This window comes from Delphinus delphis, chromosome 3 (genome assembly GCF_949987515.2).
Source record: "Delphinus delphis chromosome 3, mDelDel1.2, whole genome shotgun sequence".
Lineage (NCBI taxonomy): Eukaryota > Metazoa > Chordata > Mammalia > Artiodactyla > Delphinidae > Delphinus > Delphinus delphis.
Genome location: NC_082685.1, coordinates 164,398,540 through 164,412,689, shown reverse-complemented (window position 1 = coordinate 164,412,689; position 14,150 = coordinate 164,398,540). Strand labels below are relative to the sequence as shown.

Here is a 14,150-nt window from a genome sequence, read left to right as displayed (position 1 = left end):
AGGGAGAATATAATGCTCTAAGTAAATGAGCTCCTCGTTGGGAACCACTGTCAAGAAATAGTCAATTTTATAGATTTAATAAATGTTGAACTTCTATCTACTCCTGGCTTGTGGGTTCTCAAGTTCCCGTCCGTGTCTTCCAACTTCCCCCCACAGCTTCCTGGATGATAGAAGTTTCCGAAGTCCGCTGATTCCAGAAGGTACTGTCCGGCGTTAAACTAGTCTCTAGTAAGAAATAAGTCTCAGCGGCCCATACTGCGCATGCGCGAGCTTTTGCGTCCGCCCGCGAGAGCAGAGTGTGTTCTTGCTTCCGCGGTAGTTTCCGCCGGTTGCGGGAGAGTAACTGGAGTGGCTGCATCATGGCGTCCGTGGGGACCCTCGCCTTCGATGAATATGGCCGACCTTTCCTCATCATTAAGGATCAGGACCGCAAGTCTCGTCTTATGGGACTTGAGGCCCTCAAGGTAACGGGACGGGGACGCACTGGCGGTGGGATGAGAGGACGCGGCCGAAGCCAGTGGCTCTGCGCCTGCGCCGCTTCACAGCGGTTCTGCCACGTGCTCCCGGGGAAGGTTCGAGGGAGCCCCTCTGGTCTCCAGTCCTGCGGTCCACGCCTCGGGCCCGGGAAAGGCCAACGTATAAGCCCTTAGTCCCATTTGGCGGTTAAAGAGGCCCGCAGGCGCCCTTCAGCGTTGGGTGGGGTGGCTTGGATTCACAGGCGTTGAAGGCGCGTCCCCGCTGGTTTCTCCAGCCTGCAGTCCTTCCGAGCAGCGTTTTCAGCAGTAGGATGCAGCGGAGGTATTCTCAGGTCACCTGACCGGTTAGGACTCTGATTCTTAGCCTTCAGGCTGTGTCCCTACAACAGCCCCAAAGGAAATGAGTTTCATTTTCTTTGTCGCTTTCTAAAGGCTCAGTCATTTACAGCGTATTTCATTTTTGAGTCCGCCTATGCATGGCGTATTCCAGGACATGGGGTCGTAAAAATTTACAAACGAGCTACAGGAGTGAAAAGTTGTCACCAATAACCATAATACTGCAGGAGTGAAAAGTTGTCACCAATAACCATAATACAAGATTGTGTGCGACCAAAATCACCAGTTTTGGGAGGAGTGGCAGGTAAAAGTTGGAGGGTGTCCTTCAGGCGTTGGAGAGAGGATTGATTGGCTTTTGATCAGGGATGGAGTTATGTTTTGAATGGGAAAGAGCTAGCTTCCAGGAAGAGGAAACAGCGAACGCAAGGACCGGGGCAAGAGAACGCATGGCATCTTGTAGAAGACAGCACTTCGGTTTTAACAGCACAGTCTACTTTAAGTTACAGTGGCTCCGAAAAGTGGAAGTTCTTGCATGCCCCGCAATCGAGATGTTATCCTGAGGGATGGGAGGGGAGCCATTGAAGGGGATTTGAACAGAATCACAATTTAAGTAGAACTAAACTTGGGGAGGTAGCATTTAGGATGGAATCCATGACGTTGCTGTGTATGGACCGTGTCACCAGGTCAGAGGTGTCCCTGTTTGCTTAGTTTTTTGGGGTTTTACTAAATTAAGAAGCAGTACAGTTCTACTCCGGGCTGTTTGTTTGACTTAGGACAAGTTACACAACCCAGTGGGGGCAATACACCCCCGTCGAGCTGAGGACCAGAGTTAAACGGGGTAACGTAAGGAGTGGCCGCCCAGTCTTGGTATGTGGTAGATGCTCACACCACCTGTGTTACGCATTCAATTCCATTTTTCACTTCAGAGAAAGTAACAGCCAAGTACATGCACCCAAAATACCAGTATAACAGAAGGTCCAGGTTATTTTGGACCTGCCACACCTCGTGTAGTTCTCGCACTCTGAGACAGGTACTATTTTATGGAATAGGAAACTTGACCCCACAGCAGTTAAGGGATTGCTTGAGGTCCCAGAGCTAGTAAAGAACAGGATCACGGTTCAGGCCCACCTCTGTGTGACTCCGCAGCCGGTGGTCTAAAGCCCACTTCTCAGCCTCTGCGCTGTTGATATTTGGGGCTGAATCCTTCTCCGTTGTGGGCTCTGTCCTGTTCAGGATGTTTACGCCTCTACCCACTGTGGTCCCCTCCCTGACTGTGGCAACCAGAGGTGTCTCCGGGCATTGCCAAATATCTCCTGGTGGGCAGTATCACCCCTGGTTAAGAATATATATGCCACGCCCCTGTGGTTATTGGCCTATAAAAATTCCATTGTGCAGACCTATCAGTCAAGGTGTATTTTGAGGATTACCAGTATTTTCACAAACCTGGTGAACTTTGTGTGTTTTGTTACCTGTTAGATGGGGTGACGGGTAGGCTTCACGGCACGTGCGCGCTTGAACTGCTTGGAGACTTGGTCAGGATTTTGACAGGCGGAGGGTTTTCTGTGCATCGGTGCTTCAGCGACCAGAGGACCTGTTGGGTCGCAGGCACAGGTCCTCACTGGAAGGGGGCGGGGTCTCAGACTGTGGAGGGCTTTGAAGAGCAGCTGGAGCTTTCAGACGTGAGAGTTGAGGTGCTGGGGAGTCATTTAAGGACTGGGGACTGGAAAGTAACATGTTTGAGAGAAATGGATAGCTTAGCTGGATGGAGGATGAATCCGAAGGATCGGTGGTGAGGTAAGAGACCAGGAAATCTGTAAGGTGCGATGGATCAGGGTTAGGTCGGTGACGGCAGGAATAGGAAGACAGGGAACCAGACAAATGAGTGTAATCGTGTGGAAGGAGGAAAGGATGCATTCAGGCTGCTGTTATTTTCAGCATTGACCACCTTGTGGGTTGTGTACTGGCTGGACCACCTGAGAGAGGAGTGTGCAGTAAACCGTAGTGCGACAGTTCAAGGTGCTGTGTGTTGACGGCCAGACTCTTCACATGACGTTAGCATTGCACAGTGCTCTTGCAAGGCCTGTCAGGTCAGACTGTCTATGCTCTGGGCTGTAAAATGGGCCCGTAGAACCTGCCTCATAGATGTGTTGAGGATTAAAGAGAGAACACAGAGCACTTAGTTCTGTTCTTTTACATAAGAATTGTCTTCTAACACTAGCAGTTGGGAAGTGGTCACCGTTAGGTATGGACCTGTCTGCTGCTACTTCTAGAGAATGGAAAATATGTCATAAGTGATTTTTATAACCATCAGCTCTATGTTCTTAACTCTTAAAATTATATGTAACTTGAATATTGGCTGTTTCTGTTTCATTTAGTCTCATATAATGGCAGCAAAGGCTGTAGCAAATACAATGAAAACATCACTTGGACCAAATGGTAAGAGACTAACATTCTCTGTTTTTTAACAAAAGTCATAAATCATAAACAGTCAATACGGTATCTTTGCCGAAAGTTAGGAAATGAAGGGAGGCATCCTCTCCCCTAATGTGGCCAAACGTTTTTGGTGTATTCCAGACCTTAAACACGGTTACAGTCATAATGTGCATACAATTTTAGATTAGGTGTTCTATCCACTTAACATAATTACCATTAGCATTTTCTAAATCATAGCTGTTGTCTTTTGTGACATTATATTTTGTGATGACTGTTACATTTTGTGATGCTGCATAATTTTTTTGCCATTTCTCTAGTTTTGGCCATTTTAAATTGTTTCCAGTGTTTTGCTTTAGATTAGCCAATCTAGAAAGGTCTCCATGGAGATATTCCTTTATGTATGTTGAATTATTTATTTATAATAAATTCCTAGATAGGAACTGGGTCAAGAGGTCAAAGCCATTTTAAACTTTGGTGTCTTTTAGGGCTCGATAAGATGATGGTGGATAAGGATGGCGACGTGACCGTAACTAATGACGGTGCCACCATCTTAAGCATGATGGATGTCGATCATCAGATCGCCAAGCTGATGGTCGAACTGTCCAAATCACAGGATGATGAAATTGGAGATGGAACCACAGGAGTGGTTGGTAAGAAAAGGCAAAATGTCCTTTCTCATTTAAGAGGTGTTATTTAATATTACAGGCCTAACACGCCTGCTGAGAATTTGTTTATTCTGAATTAAATCATGAGGAGGCAGTCGGACAAATCCAAATGGACATGATACAAGACAAGTGGCCCAGACTCTTCAAAACTGTCACTGTCATAAAAGAACAAGAAAGGGGTGGGGAGTAGAGTTAGGCAATTATTCTAGATTAAAGGAGCTAAAGAGAAATGACAGCCAGCTGTAATGTGTAAAACTTGGTTGGATGCCTGGTTTGTTTGTTTTTCCTAGCTGTGAAGAATGTTTGGGACATATGGGGTCATTTGTGAGTCATGTATTAGAGTAGTATCTTATCGATGTTAAGGTTCCTGAGTATGACAGTTGTGTTACAGAGATGCAGGAGAATGACCTTTTCCTTAGGAGCTGTGTTGAAGTATTTAGGGGTTACATGTCTGATTTCTGCAACTAATTTTCACATAGTTGAAAAGAAAAGGCACACATCTGTAGAGAAAACAAATGCAGCAAGATGTTATTAATGAGTGAACTAGTGTTCATTTTACTGTCATGAAATTTTTTCTGAAGGTTTGAATTTTTTAAAAGTTTGGGAGGATTGATAAGATGAATATCTTTAATGTTACTTTTTCTGTATCTGAATTAATTTATTCAGCAAATATTTCAAATATTCATTGGGTACCAAGCACTGTTCTGGATGTGCTTGGAATACAGCAGCATTAAAACAAACTCCTCATCTTTGTGATGCTGAAGTGAGAGGGAAAGGCAAGGTTGGGGGGAGGATAATAAACAAATTTTGTAATCCTTTTATCACCAACATAAATGTCCCTGAACAGAAATCCCTGGGCCAGGATACATAAGTTTTTTCCCCTTTATAAAAACGTTTGCGATTTATGTTCTTTACATTCTGTATATCACCAAGAATTGAACATACAGGTTAGAACCGAAGCAGAATTAGATTAGATGGCCTCGGCCTCTAAGATGCTTCCAGCTTAATTCTGGAACCTTCATATTTCCAGCGGCAGCATCTAATTTGTTTTGAGTTTTAGCGATTTCCTGAGCCAGGTGTGTGCTGTCTCATTCTCAGTCCTGGCTGGTGCCCTGTTGGAAGAGGCTGAGCAGCTGCTGGACCGTGGCATTCACCCCATCAGGATCGCCGATGGCTACGAGCAGGCCGCCCGCATCGCTATCGAGTACCTGGACAGGATCAGCGATAGTGTCCTCGTCGACACGAAGGACACCGAGCCCCTGATCCAGACCGCGAAGACCACGCTGGGCTCCAAAGTGTGCGTGTACAGTACAGTGTTGCCGGGCGCGTTCACAGAGTGGGCAGAGTTTGTGTGCTTGTTCAGAAAGGCAACTGAGAATTATCATTGATGGTTTCCTGTTGATTTAATGAGCTGCTTTCGGTTTGTGTTGTTATTTTGGTTTACTCTGTCTTTACTGCAAATGTAGACGGGCATTTTGTGTTTTAGTTGGAAGCTGAATTTCCAGGTTTGGTTATTAAGGCCTCTTGACAGTATTTGGAAACTATAGAGTTCTTTAATTTGGCAGGATAGGACGGGTTAGCAAAAGGTCCTACTAGTGGGATGTATTAATTTTTCATAGCACTTCTTTCTACCATTTCTTTGCTAGGAAGCCTTTTAGTGGGAAAGTTCTGCTTTTATTCATTCAACAAGCAAGTTAATGATCCAGAATTTTGATTTAGTATGAAGGGGCAGTCTTGAAGTTTGACTTAAGCTGAAAGTGGCTTACTTTTGGAACATTTACATAGTACTGACTGTGCCAGGCCTGCTGCCAAGTCTTGGGGACTCAAGACACAGTCGTTGCCCCAGAGACTCAAAGCAGCATCAGCCCCAGGACACACTTACTTTGAACAACGGTAGAGACTCGTGGGCTCTTGTAAAAATGTAGCATAAAAATCCAGTGTAAGGTGCCTTATTACGCTGTTTTTCTTATCCATATCAATTTGAGAAATTTTTTAATTTGTACCAAGAAGGAAGACATGGTCTCAACTTAGAGGTCAGGGGAAGTACTACAAAAATGTCTGCTGCTTTCTGCCTTCGGGGAAAGGCATCCACTGCAGCACTGTGTTAAAGCAAAGAAGTCTTCGGTGATGCCAGCTGTCCCCTTGTTGCAGGTCTGAGCTGAGACAGCTCCGGGGCAAGGGTGACTACCCAGGGTGGCCTCTGTCACAAGTACAGCATTGTTTTTCTCCTGGAAAGCAGGCATTACCCTTTCTTGAAGTGCACAAATCGTGTGTTATTATTGCTTTCTAAGTTGACCCTGCTTTATTTGCAAGTCTTTATAAAACCCCAGTATGTGTAGGTCTTTACTATAGAAAATGTCCAAATGGATAACGAGGGCCAGGTATCCTCAACATAAAGCAAAACGTTGTATATCAGTTACTTAGGTCACACGGTATTTTTAGTTTCATGGTTATCTGTTCTAGGTGACCTAAGATTTCAGGCACTGTATTTCAAGTACTAGAGTTCCCTTGTGGTTTCTCCAGAATCAAATTAAAATTACTGAGCAGTCTTTTCCGATGTTTCAAAACTTTCAGAAAAGATAACGTCCCCCCTCTGTAACTGATATGGTCAGGCCTTTCTCATTGAGTGCTGCACCTCCTGTGGATGAGATTGGCTTCTCCTTGGTGGTTTCATCGCTCTCCCATTCTGTTTTGGACTTCAGGATGTTAATAGTATTAAAAAGTGGCAGTCTTGGTAAATTTTTGGTTCTTGCCATACTTCAGTGGTCTCTTACCTTACGTATATTCATAATGGAAGGAAATAGTAAATTTCAGTTATTGTTAGTGAAAATAAAGATGGAATTATTTTCCCATCCCAGGTTATGATTCCCTTTGGGGGTCCCTGCATCCCAGGTTAAGAATCCCTGCTCCAGACGGTTGAAAGTGAAGGTCGTGGTGGCATTCTTTTTGTACAGTATCTGTGGGTCACAGTATGTTGTGTCATGAGTTACCACATCACGTGTTGTGCTCTGGTTGCAGTCACTGTTCAGTGAACGTGAAAGGTTTGTTTCGTGTGTTTCAGGGTTAACAGCTGTCACCGACAAATGGCCGAGATTGCCGTGAACGCCGTCCTCACTGTGGCCGACATGCAGCGCAGAGACGTTGACTTCGAGCTCATCAAAGTAGAAGGCAAAGTGGGCGGGAGGCTGGAGGACACCAAGCTGATCAAGGGCGTGATCGTGGACAAGGATTTCAGTCACCCACAGATGCCCAAAGTGAGTCAGCGCCTTCTGCAGCTTCAGGCTTTTCCCTCCTTAGCCCACTGGTTTGTTCATAACGTTTCTGTCTCTCACTGTAGCAAGTGGAAGATGCTAAGATTGCCATCCTAACATGTCCGTTTGAACCGCCGAAACCAAAGACGAAGCATAAGCTGGATGTGACGTCTGTAGAAGATTTTAAAGCCCTTCAGAAATATGAGAAGGAGAAGTTTGAGGAGATGATTCGGCAGGTAAGTCTTACCGTGGCTCTTGGTGAAATTTAAAACTTTGAAAGGATGCAGTTAGTTAGCCCCAGGTAGTGAATACATGTGGTGCTGATCTGTGTTAATCTTGCTACTTTGTGTGGCTACAAATAAGGTATTAAAGGTATAGGCTTCCTTCCTTTATTTTTTCTTTAAATCTTATTTTTTGTATATATAAACTTATTTATCTTTGGCTGCGTTGGGTCTTCGTTGCTTTGCGCGGGCTTTTCTCTAGTTGCGGCGAGCAGGGGCGACTCATTGCGGTGGCTTCTTTTGTTGTGGAACACGGGCTGTACGCGCACGGGCTTCAGTAGTTGTGGCTCGCGGGCTCTAGAGCGCAGGCTCAGTAGTTGTGGCACACGGGCTTAGTGGCTCCGCGGCATGTGGGATCTTCCTGGACCAGGACTCGAACCCGTGTCCTCTGCATTAGCAGGCGGATTCTTAACCACTGTGCCACCAGGGAAGCCCCTCCTTTACTTTTAAATTATCAAATGGATAAACATTCACAGTGAGAAAAAAAATCAAATGGTACAGGACGGCATAAGGGGGCAAGTCTTAAAATGGTAACGTGTCTGGGGCGCATGAACGACTCGGCCTGTGTATTTGGAGCTGCACTTTTGATTTTATGTGCTTATTCTCCTGGACAAATCTGAGCTAGTGTGTGCCAGGTTTGAACAGTTGTAGTGTGGCTTACCACATGTTTGAGACTTCCAAGTATAACTTTCAGACAAAAGAGTTGCTGAGTAACCGAAATCAAACCAGAATGCAGTCATAGTCATCCCAGTTCATTGCTTCAACAAGTCAAGAGTGTTATTTTATGAATACTTAACTTTCTCTCTGGCTATTAACGTTTTACACGTGCCTGCTCTCCGACGAAACGGTTTCCTCTTTTGGGGACTCTGTCCTTGGGAGTTTTAAACACCAGCACTCAGGGATGCATGAACATGGGTCTCTATTGAAACATTATCATAGCAAACAAACTAGAACCTGTTCCAGTGTTTTTGAGGGGAGGGGGGAATAGTTGAGTTCATTTATGCTTTCATGGTATCTCTCTGCTTAGTATATACCAGACGCTGTCGTGGGCACTGGATATACGCAGTAAACAAAGCAGAGCGCTTGCTCCTAGGGTGCAGAATAGGGGGAAAGCGGGTCGGGGGACTGTTACAGACGCTGGTCAGAGGGCCTCTGAGGGCGTGGCCTGTGGGCAGAGACCTCAGAGAAGTGAGAGCCGCATGGCTGGGTGAGGAGCGTTCCAGGCTGCGGCGAGGTGGGAGTGGGCAGCATGTGCAAAGGCCCTGAGGCTGGGAACCGCAGGCTGAGGGGTTGGGTATGCTGGCAGAGGGTTGTAAATGAAAGCTTGTTACCTGGGCTCTATCTAGGGTAGCCATGGGAGTGCTGGCCAAGGTGCCCTGCAGGAAAAGGGGACAGGAACCAAGATGCCAAGGGGGTCAGGCGGACCGTGTCGATAGGTGTGCAGGTTGCCAGGAATGCTAACAGGAGTGGTGATGGGGCTGGATGCCAACACTGTCAGGAATGAGAGTGTGACCCAAAGAGGGACGCTGTGGGTGGCCGGGAGAGGCAAGGGCCCCTCCTGTTTGGAGCAGGTGGGAGGGAAAACAGCCATTTGAGGAGGAGGCGTGGCATGTTGGTTTTTCAGGGGACGCCAGCGTTCGTTCACAGCCAGAATGGAAAGGGAACATTGCCAAGAAGGAGTTTGGCGATGGGCTTAATTCCAGAGGGCCACTGGAAGCGTCCAGAGGGTCGGGGGAGGAGGGGGAGAACCAGGTGGGTGGGTGGAGACAGGAGTGAAATGGCAGCTGTGGGACACGGCATAGTCCTTACCGCCCGGGGAGGGATTGACAGTACCGATCGCTGCCGCCGTCCTGGGACGAGCCACTTAGCTGTTTGTGGCATTGGGGGCGGGGGAAGGTAGTGCTAGAATCAGGGTCACCTCTGTCGGCCTGTAAATTAGCCTGTATCTTGTTCCACGGAGGATAGCCTACTCAAGTGCGAAAAGCAAGCTACAGAAAATTGTATCGCAAGATTCAACTTTTCTTAAACACACACAAATAAACTGCTTCATAGGTGTTCGTGGCAACACAGAGCTGTGACCTTGGTTTCCGGGGGGCAGGGTTTTGGCCTTGTTGACGTGCCTCGTGTTGCTTCACTTGTAACGGTGGCATTCAGTGAATTGCTAACGTTTAAAGCTTTGTTTAAAAATGAGGTGATTCCCGTTGATACGTGTTCAATATTTAGAGTTTAGAGATGACAGAAGGTAGACATTTGGGTATTTCTTTTCTTCTCTTTTCTGTGCATTATTTTAATGCACCCACCTACACACCTAGCTATGTTTCTCACCGTTTTTCAAACAGAAGAGCTCAAGGAGTACTTACTTTTTATTAACATGATTGCGGCATTTCTTTCCCCAGATTAAAGAAACTGGCGCCAACCTAGCCATTTGCCAGTGGGGCTTTGACGACGAAGCAAATCATTTACTTCTTCAGAATAACCTGCCTGCAGTTCGTTGGGTCGGAGGCCCTGAAATCGAGGTAGGAGGCTCCCTGTGAAGAGACTGTGAACACGGGTTGAGCTTACGGTGCGTTTCTGTACGTGAGGCTGCAGTGACCTCGCTCGCCTGCAGTCAGCACACTGCCAGGGCTCCACAGATAAGAGGAGGGTGCGCTGGGGAGAGGAGAACGCTAGAGTCTTTGTCACCATTTTTATATGTGTTTCTGATGTTTCACGGCACTTGGAGACGCTTTCCCCTCTCTCCCTGGCTGTCTCGTAGGCACTCTGAGGCAGGAGCACAGGCTGCCCACTTCACTGTCAGCCCCATCAGTACTGAGAGCCATTGCGGACGTGGTCCGTAGCCCGGCACACGTGGCCCCGTGGCTGCTCGTGGCGGGGACGGGTAGGGAGCTGAGGGCTGCGCACGGGGTCATGGCACTGGGCCGCTGCAGCCTGACCAGGACACCCAGCTCTTCAGAACCTTGCTCAGTGAGCCAGGCTTTCGGGGCAGACTTTGAAACGTGGGCCAGGCTGGGGCAGAGGTTCTACTGAACACGGCGCTCGTGGGTCAAATGTGGCTCCTCCGTGGTGCGATTCTGAGAGTCCCCGCTCACCAGCCTGGTCTTCCTTTCCCCCGGCCTGCCGGTCAGCTGATCGCCATTGCCACGGGCGGCCGCATCGTCCCGAGGTTCTCAGAGCTCACGGCCGAGAAGCTGGGCTTTGCAGGTCTTGTGAAGGAAATTTCATTCGGGACCACTAAAGACAAGATGCTGGTCATCGAGCAGTGCAAGAACTCCAGAGCCGTCACCATTTTCATCAGAGGAGGAAATAAGATGGTGAGAACACAGTTGTTTGTCCTACATTTTTTCAGAATTTGGAACGTGATTTGGCTTTTCCCATAATGTACTTAACTGAGACACAGTTACCTTAAGAAAGATGACAGCATCTTCCTTAGAGAAGCAAGGACACGTCAGGAATTCCCTGGCGGTCCAGTGGTTAGGACTCAGCACATTCACTGCCAGGGCCTGGGTTCGGTCCCTGGTCAGGGAACTAAGATCTGCAAGCCGTGCGGTGCAGCCGGGGAAAAAAAGGATATGTCACAACGTAAGATACTGAAGACCGTGTTCCACTGTTGGGTCTACGAGGCCCACTTGCCTTTCCTCTGTCTCATAGGTATAAATGGGGAACCTGAGTGGTAACCATAGGCATGCTCTTCATTCACCAGGAATGGGTTTTTAGTGCATCGAGATGAGTAAGACTCATTGTAAGGGTGTTTCTTTGTCGTTTTTGTTTGACCCCCTTCACTTGGGCATAGGTCCTGGAATGAGTCCCTGGCTGCCCTGTATTTTGGGATTTTTTAGCTACATTATAGGGAGGAAAAGTAGAATAGATAGAAACCATCTGGCAAAGAACTTTCTGGCACCAGTCTTTTTAACCAAGGATATTACTGGGGACGAGGTAGGAATATTTCCAGTACCCAGCAAGCGCTTAGATTAAACCCCAGGTGCACGGTATTCGGCTCTAAAGTGATTAGATTGTGATCACGTTAACTTAGGCAAAATTGTTTTTCCCAGATCATCGAGGAAGCCAAACGATCCCTTCACGATGCTCTGTGTGTCATCCGGAACCTCATCCGTGACAACCGCGTGGTGTACGGCGGAGGCGCTGCTGAAATAGCCTGTGCTCTGGCCGTCAGCCAGGAGGCCGACAAGGTGAGTGAGACCCGTCACAAACTGTGCAGCGGGGATGCTAGACCCCAGGCGTCCGATCTGCGTCGATTCTCGCGCCCGTGTACTCGAGTGCGGGTTACCACAAACCAGCGTGTCTCAGCCCTTTTCAGACCTTGCAGCCTCAACAGCAAATCTCTGCACTCTTAATGTTACTTGAAATTCAGAATTAGACGTCGTACCTGCAGGCACAGCAGGAAGGGCTGACCTGTTCCGACTTCTCACACATGTACCTTCTCCATCCTTATCCTGTAGTGACGTTTTCATAGGACGGTCTGTCCTTAGAATTCTTTATGAGTTAGTTTTTCAAAGTTCGCGATTTAATTATGTTTCCAAATAGCTGCTGGCGGGGGGCATTGGCCAAGTACGCTGACCGTAACCGTGTGCCCTTCCAGTGCCCGACCTTGGAGCAGTACGCCATGAGAGCCTTCGCCGACGCTCTGGAGGTCATCCCCATGGCCCTTGCCGAAAACAGCGGCATGAATCCCATCCAGACTATGACCGAAGTCCGAGCCAAACAAGTGAAGGAGATGAACCCTGCCCTCGGGATTGACTGTATGCACAGGGGAACAAACGGTGAGGCACCATCACCGCTCTGGGGCTGCGGTTCGACTTAACTTGAAACATTACGTGCTGCGTGTTATCCTGTCTTTTTAAATACTTAAACACACTTCAGGTATTCAGGTCCTGAATTTTAGAACATTTCATTTAATTACCTTGGGAATTGTTAGACTGCTGGTCTTGGCAACCTACAACTAATTTTAATAACAAAAAGCTGCAGTGCGGTATTTATTCCAAAGGTGACTTCCATTTTAGAAAATAATTTCCATCTTACCTTTTTTACACAAATGTCTGTCGGTGTGGGTTCTGTATGACCTATAAGACAGCTCTGAAATTGACTTTCGGTTTACAGCTGATTCTGTGGTCGTGTCCCATAAATTCCAGGGTGTTTTATAAATGGGATGTACTGTAACTTCTGTAGCACTCGCATAGTTCATCTGCTGAAAACGTAGCGCAGCTTTAGCGTGTTGGAACGGTGGTCCTGGTGATTCCCAATGATTCCTGATGGGGCCGTCTCTGGGGTTCTGCAGTTAGTCCTGACCACAGAGTCTCCAGCAGTTGGTGTTTCGGTTTTGTTTGTTTGTTTTGTGGTATGCGGGCCTCTCACTGTTGTGGCCTCTCCCGTTGCGGAGCACAGGCTCCGGACGCGCAGGCTCAGCGGCCGTGGCTCATGGGCCCAGCCGCTCCGTGGCACGTGGGATCTTCCCAGACCGGGGCACGAACCCGTGTCCCCTGCATCGGCAGGCGGACTCTCAACCACTGCACCACCAGGGAAGCCCTTGGTGTTGTGTTGTGTTTTGTTTTCTTCTGTTTTTACTTAGAACTGTAGGTATATTCTGGGTTTTAGGTTAACAGCCCAAGGAGTTGAGTAACAGCAGCAACTCCTTGTCAGACACATATTTCAGTTCCTTTAACTTGAATGCCCAGGTCTTCGTTGGAGTCACTTTTCGTTTCAGGCACGGTCACATCGGGCTTACTATCAGTAAGTGACGGCATTGGGTGTGCTGTGGGATGAGGTGTTGCTGAGCGATTCCCCCTTCGGCAGGTCACTGAGAAACGCAGCCTGTGGTTGAGGAGGCCCTGTCCCCACAGCTCTCTGGAAACCAGGTTCACATTCCAGAATGTCCTGGGAAGCAGTGGAAGTATATTCTTCTGAAAATATAACCGGGACTAGTGGCTTCCAAATTTGTGTTTCTTAAGTTTTACTCTAATTCCATAAATTGGAGCAAGGTATTAGTAATAAATATGTATGCTGTTTTATAGTAATTTATATGTGTTTTTCAGATATGAAGCAACAACACGTCATAGAAACCTTGATTGGCAAAAAGCAGCAGATCTCTCTTGCAACACAAGTGGTTAGAATGATTTTGAAGATTGATGACATCCGTAAGCCTGGAGAATCTGAAGAATAAAAAAAGAATTTAGAATAAAATGTAGAAGTAAGATCCGCTACCGTGATTAAATAAATGGGTGTCTCGTGATGCATCTGCAGTTATTTATTACCATGTCCTTCATTAGACACTGTAGGTGCTATAGCAACAGTAGCTGTTTGGTAGCTATAGTTTGACTTGTTCAGAGACCTGGAATTGTAGAGATGTGATCTCACAGGTTTTTTGTATTTGCTATTAAAGGGAACTCTTTAAACAGCCTTTATATTCTGCTCTTCAAGTTAAGAAACATTCACTGTAACATTCATCAAATGCCTTAACTGAAGGGGTTTAAGTTGATTTTTTTAGTCTTCTTTTTTTCTTGTTTTTTTAATAAGCCGTAGGACCTATATTTAACAGCTTTAAATGTTCCGTTTGTTCTCAAGATTTATTTTAACACTGAGGAATTACGGGCTTGGTCCTATTTATTTAAATGCTGCATCTGTGTAAATGGGTGGATCTTTGACTGTAGAGACCCGTCAGAGGTGAGTATCCACGAAACGATTGTGGGATGTCTT

At 46.9% G+C, this 14,150-nt stretch overlaps 1 protein-coding gene across 1 annotated transcript; it reads left to right on the top strand.

The window, feature by feature from the left end:
- Positions 1-309: 309 nt before the first annotated feature.
- Positions 310-13,686, top strand: CCT5 (chaperonin containing TCP1 subunit 5). Its single transcript, XM_060009671.1, has 11 exons — positions 310-464; positions 3,188-3,248; positions 3,731-3,895; positions 5,009-5,207; positions 6,972-7,164; positions 7,248-7,397; positions 9,839-9,958; positions 10,568-10,753; positions 11,492-11,629; positions 12,040-12,220; positions 13,490-13,686. Exons 1-11 carry the CDS (start codon positions 360-362, stop codon positions 13,615-13,617), a joined length of 1,626 nt encoding a protein of 541 aa, XP_059865654.1. The 5' UTR covers positions 310-359; the 3' UTR covers positions 13,618-13,686.
- The last annotated feature ends 464 nt before the right edge of the window (positions 13,687-14,150 follow it).

What these genes read in the sequence shown, in the direction of transcription:
- CCT5 (XM_060009671.1), top strand. Translation starts at nt 360, where the DNA reads ATGGCGTCCGTGGGGACCCTCGCCTTCGATGAATATGGCCGACCTTTC. An exon ending in TGGGACTTGAGGCCCTCAAG is followed by an intron (nt 465 to 3,187) that starts GTAACGGGACGG and finishes TGTTTCATTTAG; the next exon opens with TCTCATATAATGGCAGCAAA. An exon ending in AACATCACTTGGACCAAATG is followed by an intron (nt 3,249 to 3,730) that starts GTAAGAGACTAA and finishes GGTGTCTTTTAG; the next exon opens with GGCTCGATAAGATGATGGTG.